This window comes from Talpa europaea (assembly GCF_964194135.1).
Source record: "Talpa europaea genome assembly, chromosome: 9".
Lineage (NCBI taxonomy): Eukaryota > Metazoa > Chordata > Mammalia > Eulipotyphla > Talpidae > Talpa > Talpa europaea.
This window is the reverse complement of record NC_140076.1, coordinates 36348007-36375435: the sequence shown is the minus strand read 5'-3', so window position 1 is coordinate 36375435 and position 27429 is coordinate 36348007. Positions and strand designations below refer to the sequence as shown.

Sequence of the window (27429 nt, the reverse complement as noted above, 5' to 3'; positions counted from 1 at the left end):
CCCACACCCCTCCCACCGTCCCAGGTGTCCATCTTCTACCTGCCCAGAGATTTATCATCTGTGTCAGCTCTGGAATTTCTACTGGAGGAGCTCATTCTACCAGAGTGCAGGCTGGTTCTCGCCTGTGCTGTGTAGGAAAGTCTCCTGGGTGTGCTTTAACACAGACAGCTACCTGGGGCCCTGTCCCTGGAGCCTCTGGTTCAACAGGACTGGATGGGGCCCGGGAATGTGCATTTGAATACCATGTTGAAGTTAATAGTCGAAAAACTGCTTTATAGACTCAGAGGCAGGGGAGCTGGCTCAGCTCAGGTGCCGAGTGAGCCTGGTCCTTTCATGTCCCCCATGGAGCTCTGAGAGTTCCTGATAGGGTCTGTGCAAAGGGAGCCAGCTGGGCAGGGGCCATCAACTGGTGTCCTGCATAGTAGCAGCTCTCCTCCCCCTATCTGGATCCAAACTCTTTTGGGGGTTAGAATTAGCTGACATACAAGCAAATACGTGAGCTGCATGCCACCTAAGGAGACCTAGGAACCCCAGACAGAAGAGTCAAAGGAAATCTCTGTCACCTCCTAAAGCAGTCACTCTCCACCTCAAGCCCTTACCTCTATCTTCAGGAAACCGCTGCACTTGGGGTCTGCAGAGGCAAAACAGGATTGCATTAGTGGCCTTGCTGATTTAAGGGGAATTGTCCTCTTCTTCAACACAGCCCTACAAAAGGACTCCCCAGTGAGCAGGATGTCCAAAAATTCTGGAAACTACCCAAACCACACTGTTGGCAGCACTGGGAACAGAACTCATGACTTCTTGACTCTCTAGGGGAAGTTCCCCTGACATCCTACACCCAGAGACAGGAGTCAGGGTAGGTGAAGGAACCCCCACCTTTCCTGGACCACTGGTTTCAAGACCCCTGGGATGGAATCAGTGCTGCAGATTAAACATTGAGGCAAACACAGTCCTGTGCCTCCCATCTCAGATTTGCCTTGGGTTTGAAAAACCTTTGTATCTCATTAAAGGGAGACCATGGGCCCTGGCTGCCCCACTCACTTGCGTGCAAAAATGCTCCTCCTCTCTTCATTCTTGTTGATGTCTTGACTTAACTTACTGAGAAGCCTACAAGATAAATAGATGAGTTGACAAAATTATCATCTTCTTCCCCACTGAGCCCTAAAGTTTCTTGGTTTGTGTAACCATTTGGAGCTGCCTCCTCCCCTGGCCTCCAGCCAGTCCCCTCTGGTGGTGTTGGCGGGAGGGGGGGTCCCTCAGCTTCTGAGTTCCTCCTGCCTCTGCCCAGGAAGAACTTGTCCCTGCCCAGGAAGCCCTCTGTGTCTGGCTCAGACTTTAAAGTCTAGCTCTAGGTCCCTTCATGAAGACGTCAGCTCTCGGTTCCTCCACGAAGATAGCTACACTGTCTCTGAAAGCCTGCAGCCATATGCACCACTGTGGGTCTCACGATGTGAGTATCTCCAGGTTGTGGTCCCTGCCTCAGGTTAACCTACTAGTAGTGACATCTGGTTTCCAGGAATCTTGAACCCTCATGAGGTCTAGAAGAATCATTATTCACTGTGTAACTCTTCACAAGGGCCCCAGTGGGCTGCTCTTTGGCCTATTCTCTCCTTCCAGTCTTCCCTTCCTGTCTCCTACTCAGTGACATTTTTTTCTTATAAAAACCTGGAAGTATTCCCAGAAAATGCATAGCAGAGTGGGGGACTCCCTGAATTGTCTATTCCCTGAGATCAACATGGGCCAGGATCCTTGGAGATAATCTTAGTCCCTGGTGCTATAATTAGCAAATCCCTAACCCCGAGAACAGGGAGGGACTACAACTGCCAGCACACAGGGCACTAAATGTCTATTCTGTGGGGTCTCTTGAACCTCCAAGACACGAGACTCTAGCCTCCCTTAGCATCCAGGGCCGAGGAAAAAGCAACCCTCATTAGTAAATAAGTTCTATTCCCTAGAGATTTGGAGCAGCTGGATATAGACTCAGAGATGACCTAGTCCAATGTCATTCTACAGATAAGGTCATCGAGGTCCAGACCAAGGAAAGAACTGGCCCACAGAATGAGAGATGAAGGCCACCCACAACATACACACACACACCAGAAGTCAGCCTCCTTGACAGGGCACTATCCCAGGGCAGGGCACTATCAATACATCACATTCTTGTGTTCATTCCCTTGAGGTTCAAGCTCCCTCCATGAAAGTGGAAACTAGACAGCCCGGGGCTCATCTGCAGGTAACCCAGGAGCTAAGTTCCTTCTGCTAAGTGATCCTCTAAAACTAACAAGTTTGGTCTAAAACTAAATTGCTAAATTAGCAAAGGTAGTCCTTGGCATCTACTGCTTCTTGCTTCTCTAGCCATTCCCCAGACCTGCAATGCCTCTGGTTCTCTGCTCCCAGGGAACTGTGGCCTGGAAGCAACCTACCTCCTTAGAATGAGGGGATACATGTAAACATCTGGGGACTTAAAAGGACAGAGGAGGAGGCAGAGTTTCATGCCCCATCATAATGCCACTGTTGGGACTTTACACTCCACTGAGTACCCTCTGGGGAGATGCCCAGCACGGGAGGCTTGCTCTCGTCAGCAGGGGTGGGGAAATCCCTCTTACATCTCCAGGAACCTGGTGACTGGTGACATGATTTTTTTTTATTTTTATTTCCTTTAAGCCATTGTTTTGAGAAGCTTACTGACTTGGGGGATGGGGTGGAGGATCCTGTAGAACTGGCCTGGGAGCTCTTTTTGGTGTCCTGTAGCCTGGCCGGTCAGGCCCTGGTGGCCACAGCAGTCGCTCCCTGTCAACTAGAAACTCTGGGCACCATAGTGATATCTAAGTGTCAAAAATATAACTAACCCATTTCTCTGCCAATGTCAAGAGTTCAACCATAATTGCTGATTCCCAGTCTCAGGTAGAGATTATTTTGAACCTCTCTTTACACTACTTAATTGTCTTATTTCTTCATCTCAGTAAATGGAGATGAAATTCCACCAGTCACTCAAGGAGAATCTTGTCTTATCCTTGACCTCTCTTTGTCTCTCTCTTCACATCCAAGAAGTCATCAAATTCCTTCCAAGTTTTCTTCAAAATACACACAGAATCCAAACACCTTTCATATACTCCACCTGAATCATGCAAGTCTAACCCATAAAAAAATTGCCAGATTATGAAATAATCTACCCAGAACACCCTGTCCCCATCTACACCACAACGTTTGCTCAATGGCACCAACAATGTCTCTTCTATAGTCTAAGTTGGATCATAACACTTTACTGCTTAGAAACCTTCCCTGGCTTCTCTCGACACCCATCAGTGACCCATTTACTGAAAATACATATGGAGGGTCTTCTGAGGACCAGAAACTCTGCTGGGCACTTGAGGAGCTTCAGTGAACAAAGGGGATGGATCCCTGCTCTCGAGGTGCTGACATGCTGGTGAAGAGACAAACCATAAACAACGGGCATTTAAGGAAGTTAAATTCTAGGTAAGTGCTGTGAGGTACACAAGCAATGGGGGTGGGGTGGGAGAGGGTGTGTGTGCTGGGGAAGGAGGGGGCTGGAGTGCTTGGGTGCAATGCAGTTGCAATTTAAAATGAGCAGGCCTCAGTGAGAAAATGACATTTTAGCAATGACCTGAAGAAGGTGGGGCTGAGCGTCCCTCCACACCCCCAAGCCCACAGAGTGTGGCTGGGACCTGACTGGCTCACAAAGAGTCTTTGATCCTAAAAAGACCTCCCACTCTGTGTTGGCGTAGGTGTCTTTTTCTACCCGTATCTTTAGGGGCCAGGCTGGAGGCTGCTGGGGCGCTCGGTGGCTAAGGAAGGAAATGCCAAACCACAGGCCTGACAGAGGAACAGGGGGAGCAGCAAAGAGCTGAGAAAGAGCAGAGCTGGGCCTAGCCTTTGGCTTGCAGCCAAGCTTGGGCTCACAGGGTCTTTCTGAGAGGGAAGAGCTCAGAGAACACCTTCTAAGCCAGCTGGGGTCACTTCTGGGAGCTCAGTGGATGGGGAGGCAGTGCTGGTGGACAGGGCAGATTGCTACCTCTGTGTGCAAACCTCCAAAGCTGTCCCCTCTCCCAGGCCTCGGAGGACCAAGTGACACTGAGTGGCCAGAGGTGACTCATTCCCCCATCTCCCCACAAACCCCAGCTTTCAACTTGCACCAGGGAGAGAGATAGAGGGGGTTGGGCAGATGTAGAATTAGTTCTCTGCTTTGCCACATTTTAGGGATAACTGTCCCTGGAAGTGGGGCTGACCCTCAACAGGAAGTGAGGCCATTGCAGCATGGTGGACTCTGTGGTGACCTGGTCTGTTGCAGCTGTAGTTGCTGCACGACATGGGGCCAGTCTTTGCCTTCTCAGTCAGACGTCTCTCCTGCAGTGTTAAAGACTTGTTCCACGTCTGATTGTGACATCCAGCCCAAGGGTGGTGCCACAGAGTGATCTTGAGCAAGACATTTGCTTTTCTCACCAGCACCAAAAGGGGGTTGGCAATGGTTTGTAGGCCCCTACCCAGCCTGGCCATCAAGATTACATGGGTACCCCTTTTCCAAACATGGATTACTAGGCCCACTGTGCGCTTCACCCATCATACCCTCTAGGGGAGATGTTGCAGGGCAATAACACCAGCCAGGCCCTGGGGGATTCCTATGGTCTCTAAGTGTGTGAAATCAATCCCGACAGTCTTAGTTTTCTTGAAATTAGTTGTTTTATGTTTGGTTGTGTTTGCTTTTTTTTTTTTCTTTGCTGAGGTTATTTGGTTTACAGTCTTATTTGTGTTTTGGGACTATAGCTCCCCCTTCAGGTGCTGTTACACAGTGCAGCCACAACAAAAGCACCCATAACCCACTACCACAGTGCACTGCGCTTCCTCCCCTCTGGATTCCTCAGTTCTATAGTCAAATTTCAAGGGTTGGCTTTTAAGGGTTCTGTTTTTTTACCGAGGAGGAAGAGGAAGAGGGAGATAGAAGAGGGGAGGAGTTAGGAAGGGGATGGAGGGAGATGAGGAGCTGGTGGGGGAGGAGCAGAACCTTTATAATTGTGAAGGGAGTGAGGTGGGACGTGGCAGTATGGGGTGGGGGGTTCGGTCTCTTTGTGTTCCCTAGGAGTCCCCCAGGAGACCCAGGGTTGCTTTTCCAAAGTCCCTTTGCTTTACCAATGGCAGATGGAAGTGCCCCCATGGGTCTTAAATGCAACTTGGCTCGTGACGCAGAAGGAAGAGAGAAACTATAAAAGAAGGGCAGGAAAGGAGGCAGAGAAGAAGGGAACAGAGTGGGAAATGTCAGCATCTGAAGCCTGCAGCAAGAAAAAGGTAGTGTCTCCTGACAGTGCTATTTCTGTTGCCCGTATTGCCACTTGTGTATCACTTACAAGGTAGAATGTGGGGGTCCTGCCAAGGCGGACATAGTGAGAGCCTCCTTCTCTCCCTGGTATTATTGGCGCTGCTAAGGGGAGGCTTATGCCCTTGACTCCAATTTCAGGTGCTCCTTCCTGGAACAACGATCCAGGCTGAGGACCAGTTGAGCTCTAGACAGTCCTTCCTCCAGCTCTCTGCCTGGCTGGACACCTCTGTGTCCTCAGACATCACCTGCATCGTCCTCGCACCCAGCCTCCTTCTCCCTCTGTGTTCCATTCCCCTTTAGAGCAGTTCCACCTACTAAAGCCGCTTCCTTGAGTCAAGAGCCAAACCTCTCAAATTTTCCTTGTCATGGGAGAAGCCAAGAGGTGCATCTTGGGGCTCAGGAAGGAAACTTTTGGGGTTGTCTAAGTGGGAAACAAGGGACATAGCATAGTCACTCTATTTCTCAGCCATGTCCCCTACCCCTGCAATTTTACAGGGCTTATTTTACTGGCGCTTCACAGTCATTTTGTGTGGTAGAATTATTCTCATTTTTATCAACAAGGGAAGCTAGGACATAGAGAGGCATTTGTCTAAAGCATATGGCAGTGTTCATGCCTGGAAGTCAGGATGTACAGGCTTGCACAGAGGGGGTGGGGACAAGGCGTGGCAGTGGTCAGAGGAGGCACTTGGCACATGGGAGGAACTAGGAACCTGGGCAGGGACTGGCCAGGGGGTGGGAGGGATAGAGCAGGTTGGAGGCAGACCTGCTGAGGGCTGGTCTCAGCATTTGGCAGCCACAAGATGTCTGCTCATCCCTGGGTCCTTCCGTCCCTCCTCCCCAGTCTTGTCTCAGGTAGGCACTGGGTAGACGTGGATGGGACAGGAAACTGTCCTTGCTGTTAGGAGACCTGCAGCCTCGCCAGGCACACAGGTTAATGGACGGGTATTACAGTCTGTCTTTCTCAGTTTGACCTTAGCTTTCCCCAGCCCAGTTCCACCATTGCTAGCAGGTACAATGAGAATCAATAATATAAAGGGGCTCACCCAATGCCTATCTGTTGCCTACACCCCTACTCTACTATTTCCTTCTCCTTATTTTTTTCAAGTTTGACTGTGGATTTAAATACAAAATTATAACATCTTGAAAATAAATTCCAAATGGAGCATCAGCAGATTTTAACATGTGCTCTACCATCCTAAGCAGACCTTTCACAGCCATTCCCTGGGTTATATGAGAGGCTCTCTAAAGGAAAACTTCATTGATTTACGAAAAACTTTCCTCTAGTACAGTATTGGGGTGTCTCTGGGAGAAACTGTGTCCCAAGAGAATGACTATATCTAGAGACAGAAAATGCCTTCCTCACCAGAATCTGTCTGATTAGAAATCTACTAAATACAGGTTTTTTAAAAGTCACCAGGGAAGGAAATACAGCTATTCAGAAGAATGTAATCTTGTTTTGATCAGCAGTACATAAATAGTTTCTGTCCCAGAGCCCTTTAGGGTAATGAGCACGGCAGATCAACCCATGTAGAAGGGAATGAAAGGAGTAAGTACTGAATATTTCTATGCACGGAGGACAGCCCCAGGCATTTCTATGAGCTGCCTGCTCCAGCATCCTCCACTCCACCAGAGTTGCTGTTTTCTTTGCTGTAAATGAGGAACTGAGATGCCCACTGCTGAAGTGACTTCCCTGGGATCCCATGACTGGTGGGAGCAGAGCCCACTCTAGAACTCAGACCACCCTCGCTCTGAAGCTAAAGACCTTCTGTCCATTCTCCTCTCTCTTGAGCAGAATAGAATAATTAGTAAAAAATTCCAAATGTTGTTCATCAGGATTTTGCATGAAATAATAGGAAATCACAGCTGACACTTCTTCAGCATATTTTATCATTTCCCTGTGATGCCCTCTAACTTTCCACTGATTGAATTTTTCTATTCTCATCCCCATTTTACAGAGGAGGAAGGTGAGGCTGAGGGAAAGCAGATTTTAACAGGTAATAAGTGAAAGATCTGGGCCTCAAGTAGCCTGCACTCTGACTCCCTAACCTCTCCTGGCTGCCTGTTCAGACCTAAAATTGATATCTTTTAAGTGCATGAATCCACTGGATAATGTTATCCATTTATACATTTTATAAACTAGAAAACCGAGGGTGGCCTTGGGGTACATGCCAGCCACACACTCATAGACATGAGCTGGAGTTGGGACTTGTTATACACTTCTTTCCAGAGGGACATTGTCACCTGTCAGGACAACCACTGTCACTCTCATTGTCGCCCATCAGGACAACCCCACCCCGGGATGCCTTCCCCATAACCCAACTTCCCTACACGCTGCCTGGCAGGCTTCGGGGCTTGTCTGAGCTCATGTTCACACACCTTAGCTGGGAGAGGGGGTTGTAGTTCAGACCAAGTTTCTGTTTCAATTTTCAAAGAGCAAGAGAAATACCCACTCCCGACCGCACCTGAAATGTAAAGGTCTACACTAACCAGCAGCCGCTTCTCACCTCACCTCTTTCTGCAGACCCTCAAACAGCATGAGACAGCTTGTGCTTAGGCTTCAAACAAAAAAGGAACTTCAAGCTGAAACTACCTTCCTTATCTCTTCCTTTCTACTGCTCTGATGAAATCCCTTGCAACCCATGTCTTCATTGCTACTTCCTAGGTGAAGCCCCCATGTCATCAATGGGCTCATTTCTGTCATCTCCCTGCTGCTGGGGAGCTTGCTCTATGTCACCTTTCACACTGCCTCAGAGAGAACGGGACACAGCTCACGACCCCTTCCAAACTATGAAGCCACCTCCTGCCCCTACCAGTCATTCTAACTTTCTTTGCTTTCTACTCCCCAGTATTCGTGTCTCAGCTGTTTTCTTGTTCTTTTGACCCCACACTGGTGCCTGTGCCTTTGCAATAAGCCCCTCGCTCCAAGAATGTCCTTCAACCACGCCTCATCTGACCACTCCTGGCCCAATTCAAGACCCATCTTAGATTTTCTTCCTCCCAGAAGTCTTGGCATTCCTACCCACATACATGCAAGTGTTGTAGCACTGCTGGAACTGTAACTTAACTGCTCTGTTTGTATAGCTGACCCTCGCCTTGGAAGGGGGGTGTCCTGAAGTGTGGATTCTGCCCCCTAGCTCCTTAGTTTGATAGTTAACAAAGCTCTGACACACTGCAGGTAGCAACAGCAGTTCATTATATGAAAGAAGTATAACTTTGTATGAGGACAGGGAGCTTCAAACTGAAATGACCTCGAGGACCAAGTCTTTCTATGGAGATTCATATCATTACATTTTCTCACACTCTCCTTTCCTTTGCAGAGGTCCAGATTCACATCTGGTATCATGTCCCTTCTGCCTGTAGGATTTTCTTTGATATTTGCTTAGTGCAGATCACTGGTAAATTCTTTTGGATTTATGTCTGAAAAAGCTTTTAGTTTTCAAAGATTTTTTGCTGGTTACTGAACTCTAGGTTAATAGTATTTTTCTTTCAGTATTTTAAACCTTCCTCCCTATTATTCCTGAAGGGCAATTAGTCACCATCCTTATATTTACTTCTTCCATATAGAATGTGTCCTTTTCCCTCTGATTTTAAGATTTCCTCTTTATCATTGGTTTTAAGCAATTTGATTATCATGTGCCTTGGTGTCGTTTTCTACACCTGTTTCTACAGCTTATTTCTTGAGCTTGGAGTTTGTGGGACATCTTGGATCTGTAAGCTTATCATTTTCAGCCAATTTCAGCCATTTTTAAGCCATTATTTCTTCAAACACTTTATTTCTGTCTCTCCTCCCCTCTTCCACATCATACTCTTTCCTCTTATTTGGATGGAAATTATACATATATGTATATACAATAACACATTTAATTATAACTTGTATTGTATTGTATTGTACTGTATTACATTATATTATATCACTTCAATTTGCTGTGATTTTCTTTTCCTTGTTTTATTTCTCTGTGCATTTCACTTTGGGTAGTTTCCATTGCTGTGAGTTCATGTTTACGAATATTTCTTCCACAATGTCTAATATGTTGTTAATCCCAAACTGTATATTTCTTATCTCAGATAGTGATAGTTTATTCATCACTAGAATTTCTATTTGGGTCCTCTGTATCTCTCATGCCTCAACTTAACATTTGAATATAGGGAACATAGTTATAGTCTCCTCGTCTGCTATTCTAACGTATGCATTGGTTAGTTTTGGTTGTAATTTTTCCCCTAATCATAGGTCGTATTTTTCTAATTACTTCTTTGCCTATTAATCTCTGATTTGATGTTTGAAATTATAAATTTTATTTTGTTGGGTGATGGATAATGTTTGCATTCCTGTAAATATTTTAAAACTTTGTTTTGGGATATAGCTAACTTGCTTGAAAATAGTTTGATTTTTTTTTTCAGCTTTGCTCTGAAGATTCATTTATCAGGACGAGCACATTTTTTAAGACTTGGACTATTTTTACCCCACTATGGAAGTAAGGTCATTCTGTGTGTCTTACCCAGCCACTTTGAATCTGGAGTTTTCATGTCTGGCTGGAAAGTCACTATTCCCTGTGGCTCGCTGCTGTTTGTCATTCTGTTGCCAGCTTCAGGCAGTCTCTTTACATGCATGCACTGGCCAGCACTGCTGAAGGGTGACTTCTGCACTTCACCAGAACATTCCCTTATGCAGTTCACTCCTCTCTGGTACACATACAGTAAACTCTAAACTTTCTTCTCAGCACTGTTTCCTCAACAAGTAGTTTGCCAGGCTCCAGGTGTGTTCCCCTGCCCCTGTGCTGTGATTGGGAAACACTCTCAAAGCTGCAAGCAGACAGCTGTCTGCCTTTGTTTTCCATGTCTTTTTGTCTGATGTTCAATGTCTTAAAAGCTGTTGCTGCTTATATTTTTTTCTGATTATTTGGTCATTGTAGGTGGGGGAGGGGAGGGGAGTGGTTCTGGACTCTATTAATTCTTGTTGGTCAAAAACCAAAGTCTCTCTGGTCTCCCTGGTGGCCAGTGGTTAACTCTCAGCGCTATCACCTCTATGAACTGAGTTCAATCCCTGACCAGGAAGGTGAACCACATTGTGCAGTAGACCTGTCTCACCCACTGCTCCCCTTAGCAGTGTATTTTAGTAAATATGTCTGTTCTGCTACCAGCTTTGTCTCTGGTGAATTCTCTTACACCTCTGCGCCTCTGGCCTACACCCCAGTTTTTCTACACAAAAAATAAAGACAAACAGGGCCTCCCCTGGTGGCGCAGCAGTTGAACACTGGGCTGAGGGGCTGCCCACAGCCTCTGCAGCGCCGGTTTGTTCCCGGGCCGCTGGCAAGGGTCCCACCAAAAAAAAAAAAAAAAGACAAACACACAAGAATAACAAAACAAAGTCTCTATGCACATGATATAAATGACTGAAGCATCTTATGGTAATGCCTTAGGGAGTGGTAGAGACTATAGGGAACTGGGCTAGCGCAAGTCCCATTAAAATGAGTGCAGATGCTAAGATCCAACCAATGTTGCCACAGTAGAAAATGAACCCTAGTTGAGCACATCACCTGTTTGTTTCTAGAGAGGCTGGATTTTATGGAACATTTCTTGATTTTAAAACTATGTGTACATCAAATTTAGTATGCCTGCAGACTGGATCTTTTCTACCAGTCAGCAATTCTGACCGCTGTGTGTTAAGTTCTCTTTTTTACATAAACTAAGATCTTTTTCCTAGAGCATCACAATTCTGTAGTCATAGAAATGTTCTATATCTGCACTCTCTAAGATAGTAGCTCATGTGGACACTGAATTCTTGATATGTGGCCTCTGAGGAGCTGAATTGATAATTAAATTTAAATTAAAATAGTGATTAGAGAAAACCTTTGGGAAGAAAAAGCACTCCTCAATAACACCTGGCCCTGGAGGGAGGTAGCACCAAAGGCAAATCCTTATTCCTGTCTTTTCTTCCAGAAGAGGGAAACCTAAGAATCATGTTTCCTATATTGAACTACTCTGGCAGTCCTATGTATTTGTGAGGCCTCCCAACTTCCTACTCCCTTCACCTATTTTCCTTTTATCATTACAAGCTTCAAGACTCTTATAACAAGAGAAGGGACATCAGAGAATGTCCACATTAGAGATCTCAAATTGGTGATCCCCAGACTAAATTTAACCCATAGGTATGTTTGCTTTGGCTTTATTTGAGCCAAATCTGAAAAATAGAATTGAATTGCATAAAACCTCTATTGCCAGCTACTGTTAAAAATCTAAAAATTGGGCATCATTGGGTCCACATTAACTGGAGCTGAGCAGATGCTACTCTTTCTAGATGGAGCATGATTCTGATTTGCCACAATCTCCACCACTCCCTATTGTTCACCAAAATACATTTCGGTGTTGATTATCTTTTTAAATCATCACAATTGTGCTATCATTTTTAGAGCTGAGAAATAGTTCTCCATTCTAATGTTTTATTCATGGTGGTAAAAATGAAAGAGAAGTAATTGTAAATTGCTTTGTTATTTTTCAACCCTTCCATTTTACATATTTATATGTAAATATGTTCATATTTACAGGATCCATATGCCTGGTTCCTGTAAGCATAAACATTTGTGACACCTTTAATTGAAAAAGTTAAAATGTCCAGCGTGATATGCATGCTGCATCTTCCCATTTCAGCACCCATGTCAGATGTCAGAAATGGATCATGCCCCACTTTTCTCAAGATTCTCCACAATACAATGCCCATGACAGCCATTACCAAGCAGCCAGTATCGACAAATTGATTGTGTCTATCAATATTGCTGTCCTTCATCTCATTGAACTTTCTCATTTTACAGAGCTGAAACTGAGGTTCAGGAAACTTAATCAACCACTGAGTCAGTGATGATGCCATGATGGAATTTCAGGTCTCTTGACTCTGGTGTTATTTTCACAGGCTCAATCATTCTACTAATGAGGGAGGAAACAACTTAATGCAGAGTTGGGCTTGTCTTTGGTAAGAGCAGCCAACATGCCAGCTGGGCTGGACCTTTTACTTCCTTCCCCCAACATACCATACTTCCTACTCGATTTCCTATTTAAAACCAACAGTGGTTGATAACTAATTCAGCTACCTGGATCACTTCTTATTTGAAGTTCTGCTCTCCAAATCACCCGAAGAATCAGGGGAGTACTTACGGCATCCGCAGTTTAGGGAACTTCTGTATGTCATTTTCTGTTAGGTTCTGAAAGGAAGACACCACTGGTTACAACCCACAGAAAGGGCTCTGGCTAGGTGAGTAAGGTGTGAATAATAGGGAGTGGTGGGGATTGTGGCAAACTGAAGAGTTCATCCCCATCCATCCACCCAGCGGGTCACTGCTAGATGGCACATAAAAGTCTGTGGGCCTAGTATGTCCAGATAGACTTTTTCAAAAGGGTCCCCAAAATCTAGATTTTGTGTGAAATTTCTTGAGTTCTAAATATTGACAAAAAACTAAAACTGAGACTAAGAAACACTATGAGAGCTAAATCTGTGGTGCCAAATAGAATTTGTTTTGTAAGTTGAATGTGGCATAGTGTGACCTTTCCCTTAGGTTCTTCCCCTAGACTTCAGTGCCCTCTCTGTCTCTATGTGGGTGAGTTGAGAGCATCCAGTCCCCAAAAGGTGCCTGTCTATCACTCCACTATCGCACCCAGAAGCCACTCTTAGCAGTGTTCTTGGTAGAAGTCACTAGATGTAAGGATGCAATGAAGAGACCTTCCTGAGGCAACCAAGAGAGGAAAGGAGAAAGAAATTCATGTTTGTGAAGAAATGATTCTAGGCCTCTACTTTTTTGTGTGTGTGTGGGGTGGGGGGACCTCACCAGCGGCCAGGGAATGAACCGGCACTGCAGAGGCTGCAGGCAGCCTCGCAGCCCAGCACTCAACCGCTGTGCCACCAGGGGAGGCCCTAGGCCTCTACTTTAAGGCACCTTGATTAATATTTCATCAGTCCTGGAATGTGGGAGCTTACAACAGTCCCATTTTATAGAAGAGAAAACTGAGGCTTGGGAGGTTAAGGTAATTTTAACTTGTAGGTGGTAGAGCTAGGGCCAGAGCTCTGCTTGCTGTCATCTATAGTTTACTTTCCTTCTGAAGGTTTCTCTCCTCTTATGTCTGACCCCCATAAGGGGGCTGGTGGCCTATGTTGGAGGAGAAAGGTGAAAGAAAATGTCTTGAAAGGAGGAGAGACAGGAGTGAAAAAATTGGGAAAGAAAAGGCAGTAGGCATACTTTCTAGAGAGCCAATGCTGAGCCAAAGCAGGTGTCCCACTGACATCTGGAGGCCAGAAAGTCTGGTGGTTAAGGTAGAAGGTTAAAGTCCACAGGCTGGTTTGACTCTTAGTTCATCCACTTAGCAGCTGTCTGATTTGGGGCACTTAGCCTCTCTAAGCCTCAGTTTCCTGATATGTAAATGGGCATCTAATAATAATTTTAATAATAATTCTAATAATTCTAATAATCGTGGCCATGGCACCTTTCAGAGATTGTGAGAATTGAATGAGATGATGAGTTTCATGCACATGGCACCATGCCAGACACAGCACCACCTGGCTCCTGCAAGTATGAGCTTACACACTGTGTAAGTGTGAGGTGGGGGAGGTAGGTGAGTAATGACTACCTTCAGCAGCAACAGCAGGGTATGGGCGGGGGCGGGGGAAGATTGGTCTGGCTGGCTTTTGGAGGTTGAGATGTTTGCTTTTATTTCTCTGGGCTGGGAGCTTGGCAGATTGTATGCTGCCACTGGGAAGAGCTGGCAAACTTCCCTTTGAGCCCAGCTGGCACAGGGGCTGGGGCTCCAGCTGTTGAAGGCGGAGTCTCCTCCAGCCCCTCGTTAGACCATCTGTGGCAGGGCTGGGGCCTGAGAAAATTAGGATTTGGGTATAGATTCTTAACCTCTTTTTCTTTCCTTCCTTCTTTTTTTTTTTTCTTTCTTTCTTTTTCTTTTTCTTTTTTTTTTAATATCACTGAACATTCCTGTCTCCTCCCTCCAAAAGGGCAGGAATGCGTGAGGGCTTCCTGAGGGGAGGGGGTTGAGGGGGAGCACAGGCTGGCCCTTTGTGTTTTGCTGAGTTGAGAACATGGGCCACGGGAACTTCAGGAAGACTGTGAGGAGGAAGGTAGATGTGAGAGTGGTTGGAGACACTGAGGAGCAGGATCCTAAGGAAAGAGAAAGTAGTTTAGAGCAGGGACAGGACCTGGGAAGCAAAAGGCAAGATGTTCAAAAAGGTCATTACGAGGGTTTGGTTACGTGATATAACCTCCTGCTCCGGCTCCTTCAAAAACATTTAGCAAACTCTGGGTTACTTGGACGGTGACTCAGGGTTAAACCTGTGCCTTTGCAGGGTGGTTATATGCCCAGGAAGCCTGAGGAGAGAAAGGAAAGCTGCACATTGGACCCCTTCTAAGGAGGAAATATGGAAGACACTTTAGCTTGATCATTTGACAACATCCAGTTCCTCCATTCCCCTTGCTGACAGACCCTAGAATTTTTTCAAAATATGGAAGACCCTACCTTCCCTCACAGATGGCTGATGTCACTGAACTCATTTGTGGCCAGTGAGCAATAATCTGAAGGCTACTGGAAGGAGCTTCTGGAAAAAGTTATTATTTTTCTAAAAATAAGAGGGAGTGTCCTCCCTGGTGGTGCAAGGGGTTATGATGCCACCTATGAAGCTATCCTCAGCCTCTGCAGCATGAGTTCGATCCCCCACCAGGGAGCAACCCACATGGCACAACAGACCTCTCCTGACTCGCCCGCTGCTCCCCTCAGCAGTGTATTTCAAGTAGATCCACCTGTTCTGTTCCCCACTCTGTCTCTGGTGAATCCTCTCAACCCCCCACACCTCTGGCCTGTACCTCAGTTCTTGTATGCATAAATAAATATTTTTAAAAAATAAGAGGGAGTGAGCATTCTCCATGCACTTTGGTATCTTTTATTCTTTGTCCCCACCCCCGCCCTACTTCCTCCTGCCTGGAATGCAGATGTGATACCAAGAGACAGAGCCGCCAAAGTGCAACCACAAGAACAGAAGGTGCCGGCTTATTCCATAGACTACATGGGTGCTGGGTTCCTTCTCCGCCCACCAGCTCTGAGCACCCACCTCTAGACTTCTCACCACTTGAGAAAACTACACCCCTACTTGGTTAAGCCACTGTGGTCAGGCTTCTGTTACATGCAACCATGTGTCTTTCTTACTGACGGTTTCCTCCATTTCTTCAACCTTCTGGAAGCTTGGTGCCACCATTCGCCACCAGATAAAGTCCCACTTTTCTCACTAGAAAACTAAGGTGGTGGCAAAAGATACTCAAGGGACTTGCTAAAGAAGAAAGGAAGGAAGAGGAAGGGAATGAAAGAATATAACAATGAGGAGGAGGAAAGGTAGGAAGAGAAGGAAGGAGGAAAGGAAGGAGACTAGGGTGTGCATCTCCACCATCAATAGCAGAATGGTTGGGGATATTATAGAACTAGAAAGAGTTATTGATGAGTCATTAGAGCTCGGGAGAGAGCTCAACTTGTACCCAGTGCACAGGGAGTGGAGAGTGGGATTGAGCAGAAGCTGCCTTTAAATGCCTCAGGCATTTGTCCCCTCTGCTCCCCTGGGCCCAGGAACCCCTCTGTCTACTTGTTCCTGCTCTGAGGGACAAGCAGGTGCCAGGGTTGGAGCAGAGGAGATAAAGCAGCTCAGACACCATCTCTTGATCAAGGCATCGTGCTCAACCAACACCTGGCTCTCAAAGGGGTTTCTGGGGAGACTTACAGAGCTGGAAGGACTGTCAGCCAGGGTGAGCAGGTCCATGTGCTCAGTCAACAGAGGAGGAAGCTAGGAGAGGCTCAGGGAAGGCAAGTGCTTGTTCCAGTGCTTGAACATCATGCTCAAGTATGTCCTGCTCCCTTTCCACTCGGCCCTGACATGCCCTGTTCTCAGTGCCAAAGGCTCCAGAAGGAAAGATTCAGGTTTGCCAGGGCTGACCAGGCCAACAACAAAACTCCAGGAATTCTATTGGCTTAAAGTTCAGTGTAAAGAGAAAGCATTCTTAAAACCATAGGCACTGCTAGACTAGATGTGTTCAGTCCCTTTACTAGTTGTGTGACTTAGCCCCATTTATATCACACCTCTGGACATGTTTTCTCATCTGCCCGTGTGGTGACTAGAGCCTTCCTGAAGACACTTTTATGTGCAGAATTAACTGATATAAGGCAGAAATCACATCTTAGTCACCTCTATCCCCAGCATATGACATGGGCTAGTGTGCAAAAGCACTTGTCACGTGAATGAATGGGGAGAGATGAGGGATTTAGATGGGACGGTGACATGTCTTGTGGGGCACATGAAAGCAAAACTCAGAGCAATGGCAGCACAGGTTTGGGCTCAGCCTGAGACCTCAGGACTGCCAGAAAGCAGCAGATGGCACAGGTGGCAGTGAGCTCACTGTTGCTGAAAGCAGCTGTCAGTGGCAACAACACCGGAAATGGACTGGTGTGTTGGATAGAAAACTACAGCACGTGATGTCTTCTGGTCCCTTATGACCTCAGAGTCTCAGGGTCCAATTCCCTCACAGCTGCTCAGCAGGTCTTGCTGGGAAACAGCCTAGCTTTCTCTCCTCACTCTGAATCCAGATTTGGAACATAAACCCCAGGAGACCTTTGAAGTCTTGTTCCCACTTCATTTTCAAATTTTCTTTTAATTTTTGGGGTTACATTTCGCTCTCCATAGGTGCATATGTTCTACTCACCCTCCACCAAACCAGCCATGCCCACACCCCTCATCCCTCCTCCAGCACCTCTTCCCTTCCCACCTCTGTTCCCTTTGGTGACCATTATATTCTTTCACGGAGCTCAAGCTTGATTCCCACTGTGTTTTGCCTGTGGATGTTTTTTGGTTATCTACATGCCACAGATGAGTGAAACCACCCAATATCTGCCTTTCACTTTTGACTTTACTTAACATAATGTGGAGGGACAAGATGGGAAGGGTGTGTTATTGCAGTCAGGGGTTCTCTTACCCATAAGCAGAGATGCCATTTCAGGGGACTGGTTCAGATACTTCCCCAGCCACTACCCCTGTCCCTATCGGCCTGCATCCCATCCCACTTAGTGACTTCGCCCTTCCCTCCCATCACAGGGTGGTCTTATACTTCGCTCATTTAGATCTCTTTGCTCCGGAATGGAGTGACGTGAACCATATCACATATTACATATCACAAAGCCAATTATGTGGATTTGGTAGTGAGAAGAGGTAGAAGTGACATAATGAGGGTGGTCTACTCTATTCCTTTCAGTGTGTTTATACTGAGACATGGGGGAAAATAAGCTTTTGCTCTTCTATATGGCCTTTTCCCCCTGGGCTTCTCAAAGTATGAAAGTGTTGGCTTAGATCTTTCACAATGCCTGTGCACCTGTGTGTATGTACTTAAATACCTGAATTCCTCCTGATCTTTTGACTTCAGAAGGTACTTTGGTATCAGTAAAGGATCTGGGAGGATAGTGATTGGTGATGAGAGTGAGGTCTTACAAACTCTTGGAAGAAGGCAAAGGGCTGTGTGGGGATCCTGAAGATAGCCACAGATCCCAGGCAACTCCAGAGACACAGCCTGCACTCTGGCCCTGCGCCATTGTGGAAAGAGCAGAACAGCTTGGTGTCGTTGTATCAAGCTGGCCAGTGCTTACCAAAAACCGTGGCCCATCAATGTGGTGCTTCTTCACTGCTTTTTCACAGTCCTTGTAGTTCAGCTGCAAAGAGGAGGGGAAGCCGCTGTGAGTGGCAGGCAGGCCCATGCCATTGGTTCCCCTCCCTTGCCTGCCCCAGAAGCTTAGCAATTTGTGGTACTTGTGGCTAGCCAGCCACAAGTACCTGTCCCCCTGTCTAACAGAAGGGCCCCATACCTACCTCAGCCTGCTTTCACTAGTCCCTTGGGACTCTGAAATGGAGAACTTGCCTCAATCTGCAGCTTTGGGACGAGCCCCTACAGATAGACAGTACCTTCCAGGCTACAAAAGACTGGCTCCTCAGGGAAGGAGAGGAGAGCTTAAAGAAGAAATAAATTGCCTCCACTGTTGCACTACCCAAAGGCAACTTGGAGAACATTGTGAGGTGTTTGTTTTAATGCCTTCTAGGCATATTTCTAGACAGGCCTGACTTTTTCTCTTAAAATGGTGATACAAACACTCATTATCACAAAGTTATTTTAATTTAATGACTCCCTGATAGCTGAATATTTATGTTGCTTACCAAACTAATGTTCCCATAATGGCAAATTGCAAACAATGACTGAATATTTGCTATACGGCAGGCACAGTTCTAAGTGTTTAAACCCATCTTAAACCCAAGTCATATAATGCCCATATTTTTTTCAGATTGGGAAGTTAAATGTGTGGCAAGTCAAGTAACAGGCTAAAGTTCCCTGGACAGTAGGTGACAGAGACAACTGGGTTCAGAACAAGGCCCTGATGTCTCTGTTGGGTCATTCTCCTTTTTTTCATTAATAATAATGTAATTTACATACAGTAAGTAAAGTGAACAAATTTAAGTGCAGCATAACATACCATTCTGATCAAAATATAGGACATCATGGATCTCCTTTTACATACTTTCGTCCCTCTATTTTAGATAAATTGTTGAAGCAGGAGTCTCAATACATAGTTATAGAGGAATGAACATTTTCAGGGTCTTGCTTGCTCCAAAAAAGTGACATCAATGGGGCCCTCCCTGGTGGTGCAAGGGGTTAAATCTCAGCACCATGAAGCTATCAGCAGCCACTGCAGCATGATTTTGATGCTGGCCAGGGAGCTAACCCACATGGCACAGCAAGACTTCTTCTGTCTCGCCAGAGGCTTGGCTCCCCTCAGCAGTGTATTTCAGTAGATCCACCTCTTCTGTTCCCTGCTCTGTCTCTGGTGAATCCTTTCACACACACACCCCCACCCCCGCATCTCTGGCCTGCACCCCAGCTCTTGTATGCATAAATAAATAAATCTAAAAAAAGTAGAGTTACATCAATGGACAATCCTATCAGCTGCCCATTCCCCTTGTCCTCAACAGCATACGCAGCTCTCTAAATTCGATGTTTCAGGCTGCAGCACCAAAGATTAAATGTTTGTCCTTGGGAATTAGGTTCCCCTCACAAGTATGGGTTAAGTTTATAGCAGCTTTTTTTCTGGAGACAATTAAAAATCATGCTCATAACTATGACCAACAAATCAAAAAAGTGAATACAACTGCTGTAATCTGTTGGCTTGAAAGGATAAGATGATTATTAGGAAGCTTAGGAAAAGCTGATTTCAGAGGTCAGTGTGGAAAGTAAGTAGCATCTGAGGGCTTGGACATTCCTTCCATCTACATGCAGTGTATGGGGGTAACTGGGTCTTGGAATATGCCTTTAAGCCATTGTTTTCAGTGTCATCATTATCGAAGGAACACCTGATTCCTTATAGCACTGACTTCAACTCTAGATGGACTAGAAACTACCTAGAGGTTTGCTTCCCATCCATTAACATTTGGGGCTAAGGGCTAAAATCTGTATTTTTGAGGACAGAGATGATTCTCATGTGCACCCAGGGTCACTAGGCAATAGCCTAGAACAACTGCCTGGTGTTGTAAATGGGACAGTTGAGGCCCAGAGAAAGCAGGAAATTGACCTAAGATCACACAGTGAGTTGGGAACACTGCTAGGATTAGAACCCATGACTCTGAGTCAGTGCCTCTTCACTGCATGGCTCAGGGATGCTCTCCTGCCAAGTCAGAGGAATTTGAGGAGCAACAGAAACACAAAACAACCTCTCTCAGAGACTCACATACATTCCACACACATCTGAGAGTAAGACACAAAGACACGCTGGTCTGTTAGTGACCCCACTAAGGTCCAGTGAATAACCCAGGAAAAAGGAAAGATTGAACCTGACTATGAACTGGCCTCCTTTCTACTAAATGCTTCACACACAGTATTTCCTCTCATTCTCCCAACAATCCCATGAGGTTAGTTACTGTTAGAACCCCTACATTACTGATGAGGAAGATGAGGCAGAAAGGTAACTAAGCGAATGTCACCCAGGTAGTAGATCGCAGAGCTAGGATTCAAACCAAGGTGTGTCTGACCCCAGAGCTGGCTGGGGAGATGTCTCCAAAGAAACTGGGCCCTTCTGCTTCATTAGAAATTGTATCCCAGTCCATCCTTTAAACAGGACACCATGGCTAAGCATCAACCCCACAGTCAGTTCACTTGGAATTTCCCCTCTTGGGGGCAGAGTTTCTTGGAATTTGAAGGGTCTCTTCCTGAATCTCCTGGGAGCTACCACTTGCCAGGTCACAGATTCCCCTCTGTCTCTTTGTTCCTACCATCCGTTCTTTCAGACTGGAGGGGGTAACCTGTCCCAGTGCCATGGACATGTCCTGGGGTCTGCAGTCTCCAAGAAGAGAACCCCCCTTCTCCCAACTCAGGCAGTGAAATGTCTCCCTGAATCGTCCCCAACAGCCATCTCACTGCACAACGGAGAATGTCACCCAAGGATTCTTCCGTTATTTGGCTGGATTGTGTAATTCTCCTTCTCACACTTGAAAATGTGGCTTGTCTGTGTTTCTCAGGTCATTCCCCAGTTTCCTTTAGTAATTCTCATTTTTTTTCTCCTTTTCTGGTTAACATGTCATTTTAGAACAGTTTGACAAATTCCACCTCTTTGCCCTCGTTTATTGCTCTACATTTAAGGAAAGTATTTAGAAACATTCCCCAGAAGTCAATAGTCCAACTACTTTTGCACCCACAATGCTGAAACCTAAGTTTATCATGCTCCTTTGGAGGAAAAGTAACAGGAATGAGATCCACAAAAAAGAATCAAATAACAGAACTCTGTGGGCCTTGCCTCTCCTATGCCACACCCAGTTCACATTTTTCTTCTGTAAGCTGAGGGACAGCAGCTGTGACCATAAATACTTGGTACTGTAGCCACCCCATATCTGGCTATGTGTCCTGTGGACTCTGTCCACACTCTTGGGACCCAGATTCCCCAGGAAAAATAGAAAGTTGACTTAGATGACCTCTATGGTTTTGACTTCAAAACCTCATCTTTACAATGATCTGGAATGTCAACTGAATGGGGGTGTTAGAAGCTCAAAAGTCCTGCACAAGATATCATATTCCTTGGATAAGGATACAGGGTCCCGAACTCGACAGATGAGTGGCTTGTGGTCTCACCAGCAGGTGGCCCAGCAGAGGATCCTCCATCTCCAAGGATGGAAGTCAGTTCTCTGGTCTCAGCTCTGCCCCAAGCTTGGCTTCTGCCCCTGCCTGGCTAAACCTCTTCTTCTATAGAAGTCTCAGTTTCCCTACCTAGAACCTAGGGCTCCTATCAGTTTTAAGTTCTGCTCTCTTAGACTTGCATAGAGGCCAGTGAGATTCTGTCCCACATAAGTGCTTGAGGAGCCCACTTCCAGACCAGCAGTGATGACTGCTCAGAAGCCATCTCCAGCACAGTCACTCAAAGCTGGCTCCATCCAAGGGCCTCTCTGATGGCGCAGGGGTTAAAAACAACACTATCAAACAATAGACAACCACTGCAGTATGAGTTCAATCCCCCACCAGGGAGCAACTCTCATGTATATCAGACCTCTCCTGCCTTGCCTGCTGCTCCCTGCAGCAGTGTGTTTCATTCGATCAGCCTGTTCTGCTCCCCACTCTGTCTCTGGTGAATCCTCTCACCCCCCACACCTCTGGCCTGTACCCCAGTTCTTGTATGCATAAATAAATAAATCTTAACAAAAAAGCTGGCTCCATACCTCTAATTTCCTTTTCCTTCTCCAGCCCCAGTTGCTTATAAACTTCTCCATTCCTCCCCTGTCTAGCAAATAGCCTGATCTCAGTGACTTCAGCAGTTCTGAGTCTCGGAGCATGGACTTTAAAACCAGTCAGGCATGTCTGGAATCCTGGCTCAGTCACAAGTAGTCCCTGGGGTTTTGGGCCATCTCACCAACCTGAACTTATTTTGCAGCTGAGCCCAGGGGACAATACTGAGAAGCATTAAATGGGACAGGGCTCAGAGACATACTCTCAAGCCCTTGTGCATAGTAGGTCCACGTTCATTTGAGGGTTCCTTTCTCCCCAGAACACTCTGTGGGAACACCCAGTGCTGTGTCTACACGGCACTTGCCCAGCTGGCGAGGTGGCCACCGGGTTGGCATTCCATTGCTCTCAGGTTCTGCTTGGACTCCATCTTCAAGCCTCTGCCCAGACCACTGACAGCTCCACCGGCCACACCACCCACAGAAGAGCCAGGCTCACCTTTCTGAAATAGTCCGCAAGGTTGTCGGTGTCCCAGGTCAGGACCTCTGAGCGAAAGGGCACATTCCTCAATGCCATGGCTGCTCTCCTGCGATAAAGCTCACAAGCCAAGCATGGGTGCTGCACCCATGGAGAGAAGACCCCAAATCCAGAGTGTTGAGCTGTCGTTGGGTCTTCCAATTTCCAGTTACCCCCCAGAGCAGCCTTGGAGCCGATGCTTCTTCTGCTGTAACCAGATCCCAGAAAATAACAACTTCCCCTGTGAACAAATATGGTCTCTTCTCAGAAAACGACTCAGCGAGTTTCCTTTACCACTTCCTCTGCTGGGCTCTAAATAAGTAAACAAGGAAGCCCAGCATTGGGGACTGGAGAACGGAGAGCGGGGCAGAGTTGGTAATTCCCCACTGGCCAGCCTTGTGGAAGGGACAATGAAGAGGACTTGTACTCCCACCGGGAAACCAAGTACATGTCCATGCAAACTCCTGGTGGGCATGTCTACACCACATCCCTGCATGCCTGGGCATTTGAAGATGAAAATCTGCTTTGACGGTTGACCTAAAATATAGACAACTTCACACATGAGTGAGCTGCAGGGGTGAGGGGAGGGGTAGGAGCATGGCTTTTTAATGCTTGCCAACCATCCTTCAGTCTTTCTGAAAAGGATAAAGTTGAGATTCCTTTAGCTGCCTCCTTATGGTTACTACAAGAAGACTCGCCAAGAGTAAGGGTCCTGAACTCGGCAGATGAGTGGCCTGTGGCCCTGCCAGCAGGTGACCCAGCACAGGACAGCAGCTCTCTGGTCTCAGCTCTGCCCCAAGTGTGGCTTCTGCCCCTGCCTGGCTAAACCTCTTCCTGTATAGGAGTCTCAGTTTCCCTAGCTAGAACTTGAGGCTCCTATCAGTTTTCAGATCTGGTCTATAAGAACACCCAGGGCTACAGAAGGTGCTGACTGGGCAGACATTGATTTAGCATCTGATATGGCACTGCGGATGCATGGTGTGATTTTCAGGTAAAGACTTGAAATCTGGGTATCTCCATTACCATATCTGTAAAGCAGGAAAACAGATAAATGTAGAAGCATTTATCTAGACAAAAGCAAAAAGAAAAAATTAAGAAAAAAGAATATCAATTGCTATCAAACTACCATATACTGAATTCACTAGGCTTTCCACCACCTGTTCCATTCTGTTGTATTGTATTGTATTGTATTGTATTGAATTGAATTGAATTGAATTGTATTGAATTCTATTCTATTCTATTCTATTCTATTCTATTCTATTCTATTCTATTCTATTCTAATTTCCTCCATGTAGTCCATCCAAACAGCATCTTCCTGGGACTGGTCCTGTGATAGAAGATGAGAAACTGCTGTTTTCTCAGTCAATCTCAGACCCTGCGCACTTCTCAGAGTCTTAGCACCTTACTGGAAGTGGGTATGTCTAAATGCAAACTAATCTGTACAACGTTGCAGCTTCTAAACCCACGCTCACCATTTTATTTAGTGTTTCACACATACACGCACACACAACCATCTGTTCTGACGCTGGAGGAAAGAGCTGAGTTCTGTTGCACTGAGTGATGCTATTTAGGGTCTGCAGGTAGTGTCTTCAAGAAACATATTCAAGGGTAGCTCTGGCCAAGCACAATTTTCTGCACAACCTGAGGAGCCCCACCAGCCTCACCAGGTGATTGTGCGCTTACCTGAGACCCATGTTTTATCCAGGTCCAGCACCTGTATGGAAATGCTCCGCAAACTGGGTGGAGAGCTCCTCCTCACAGGGCTGATACCACAAACTCTCAATAATTTCCCTTCTCGATAAAGCACAGCCATGCTGTTTAAAAACACCACCACTGAGAGAGGTGGGAGAGGTCAATATGCTTTTCAAATCACCAGGATGGTGTCAATGATAAAAATCAGTAGAAAAGAAAAGAAGAAAAAGAAATCACTTTTAAGTTGGACAAGAGGTCATGGAACTAGGTGGAATTTAAACAAGGCCTTCGAAGATGCAGTGAAAAGAGGCCATGCTGGACATGTGTGCAAGTGTGTGTGTGTGTGTATGTAGACATGTGTGTGCAAGGGCATGTATGCATGGGTATATGTGGATGTGTACTTCATGAGCAAACAAAACACAACACAGGTGGAAAAAAATGTTCAAGATCATCCTTTAAAACAAAGATTTTTTTTATGAATAATGTTCATTTCTAGTCAAGAGGAAAAAAATCTGCAGAAATTAGAATTAAAGCATATTAGACTTCTTTGGAAGAATTATCCAATAAATGTGACCAAGATAAAGAATTCATGGAGCCCAGGGAGAAGACAGAGAGGACAGTCAATAAACTTGATAGGGCCTCCCTGATGGCGCAGGGGGTTAAGACACAACCTATGAAGCAATCCACAGCCACTGCTGCACGAGTTCAATCCTGGCCAGGGGGGCGGATTAGCACAGCTGATCTCTCCTGACTCGCCCGCTGTTCCCTTCAGCAGTGTGTTTCACTCAATCTGCCTGTTCTGTTCCCCACTCTGTCTCTGGTGAATCCTCTCACTGCCTCCACACCTCTGGCCTGTACCCCAGTTCTTGTATGCATAAATAAATAAATCTTTTTTAAAAATATACTTGATAACAGTGACAATGAAGAATCCTCACAGATGCGATACCTGGAATCCTTCACACGACATACAGTGTGCTATGAACTTTGCACTAATTCTTATTTAATTGTTGTACTGTTGTTACTCCTACTTTACAGAAGAAAAGACTGAGACTTGGAGAGATGAAGCACTTACCTTCTTGTTCCTGGCAAGTTGGTGGGGCAGCTGGTCTTGTCCCCAGTCTGGGTCCAGAGTCCCTGTCCTTTAACTCCCTGACACCTCAAACTAGATGTTACTCAAATGGCTCAAGGTGGAGTAGGAATTCAGACCCACTTCTGTATGTGTTCTGCCTTTGGAGGCTGTGTGGTTTCCACTCTATACATCTGTTGTCCATGAAGAGCAAGTGAGGTTGTCTGTCTGGACCAATGAGAAGAGGATGAGTATGTTCCATGAGATAGGCCTCTGGCACTGCTGCCCCTGAGCCACAGGCCCATCCTCAGAAAGTACAGCTAGGAAGTGAGCTGGTGATGCCAGGGGAAGCTGGTGGCTTTGGGTCTAAATCTTTCCTCTTTCCCAGACTCGGTGATTTCCCAACACTCAACAGTGAGTTTCACAAATTCTGTCTCTGGTCAGAGGGTTCCAGAAACTCTGGAAGCTGGCCAATTTGCTGCCAAGAGAGGATGGACTGGTATCATCATGTTCTGGCAGTTTCACTGGGCCTTGGATCAGCTTCCTCACCTGTGAAACAGGCAATTGTAACATCCACCTCTGGGTACAGCCCTCAACTGAGGGGAAACTGCAGGGATGAAAATCAAGGCCAACACACACCACCCTCTAAAAAGCATCCATGTGCTGGCAGAAAGCATGGAGCACAGCAGGCAGTGGAGAGCTGGTAAGGTGCAATGGTGGAAGGTCGTGGTTTGGGCAGGATGACCCTCTCCCATCTCTCCTCCAACCAGGCGGAGAAACCCAGAATGCATGATAGAGCAAAGAAAGGTTAGCAGAGGCCTTCTCTTAGGCTTTGTGATGTACACTGCAAGGTTAGCAAGGGCGCGGTCAGCACAATAAGAATGATGGTGATTAGCACATGGGGTAGGGACTCCCGGGATAGGGATCTGGAGGGTGCAGCCACAGACCTGTGGACAGGAAAGCCATACTTGCAGAGAGTTATGTGTCAGATTTGTAGTCTTTGACATACTATAACCCCAGAGTAGACACTCACCCCCAGATCTTTCCCTGCCCCACCAATCCTTTCTGACTTTTTCCCTCTCTCCAATCATATATAGAAGAGAATTGTCTTTCTTCAAATTTCATATTAGAGGTAAGAAAATCATGCAATTCATTAGAAGAGGCTTGAAATTTGTAGTTTCTGTGGGAGGCAGGGTGGGGAAAGGGTCTTAGGGACCAGGGGAGAATGGAAAGTGGGGACCTTGGAGTAGAGACTGTGTTGACATTCTTAGGAGAGGAACCACATCATTGTTATAAGGTGCAAGGGAGGAAGTGTGTATTTGGAATTGATCTGGATGAAGGGTGTTGGCTGGGGGACAGAGAGAAAAGTGGTGGGATGTGGCCCAGAAAGTTTGTGGGCAATGGAGAGAATGTTCTTGCGTGGGTGCAGCCCAGCTTTGCCTGCATGGCAAGCCTTGTTATGGCTTGACATATCTTTCAGCTGAGACTCAGGCAAATTTTTATAGAATTCTCTTCAGGGCCTGTAGGTGTTCACCTTTAGGGGGAGGCAAGAACCACATGAGCCACCCTTACTAGGAGGGAACAATTGTGCCCTCCATTTGTAGAGCCTGGCAGTGGAAGCACCACTTGTGGAATCCTTCTGGATGGCAAAGAAATCTACCCACACAGAGGGGCTGAGCGAGGAGAGCCAGGGTCCTGACTGCTGTGCTGGGCAGGGCAGCTCCACATGCCAGGCAACCATAGACTAAGGCACAGAAGAGGTGACCCTGCCTGGGAATGGTGGGTCAGGAGGCCCGGCCGGCCATGCAGCTGTCCATCTGGCATGTGCCAGGCCATGCCACGGCACATTCTCACGGTGCTCCAGGAGGCTGTGGGTGGGAAGAGGAGGCACAGACTCCTGCCAGCCCACAGTAGCCCCTCCCCAGGCCACACTGTACTGCTCTCTCCTGACAGGCCCCAAGTACCTCTCCCATGTGAGAACAGTCCTCACCTCCTCCATCTGAGGATAAGTGTGAGGAAAGCACTGATGCAAACAAGGCCATGAGGAGAGAGATTTTTCC

The 27429-nt window shown here is 46.5% G+C and overlaps 1 protein-coding gene across 1 annotated transcript in view; it reads right to left on the bottom strand.

Annotated features, from left to right (window-relative positions):
• LCP2 (lymphocyte cytosolic protein 2) overlaps positions 1 to 22671 on the bottom strand; it is a gene marked incomplete at both ends in the record, with an annotated part of 49463 nt that extends 26792 nt beyond the window's left edge. The window contains 5 exons of the mRNA XM_084243183.1: positions 600 to 631; positions 1042 to 1107; positions 12479 to 12525; positions 17993 to 18055; positions 22594 to 22671. Coding sequence (XP_084099309.1) covers positions 600 to 631; positions 1042 to 1107; positions 12479 to 12525; positions 17993 to 18055; positions 22594 to 22671 — 286 coding nt within the window. The remainder of the gene's footprint in view (positions 1 to 599; positions 632 to 1041; positions 1108 to 12478; positions 12526 to 17992; positions 18056 to 22593) is intronic.
• Positions 22672 to 27429: the final 4758 nt, after the last annotated feature.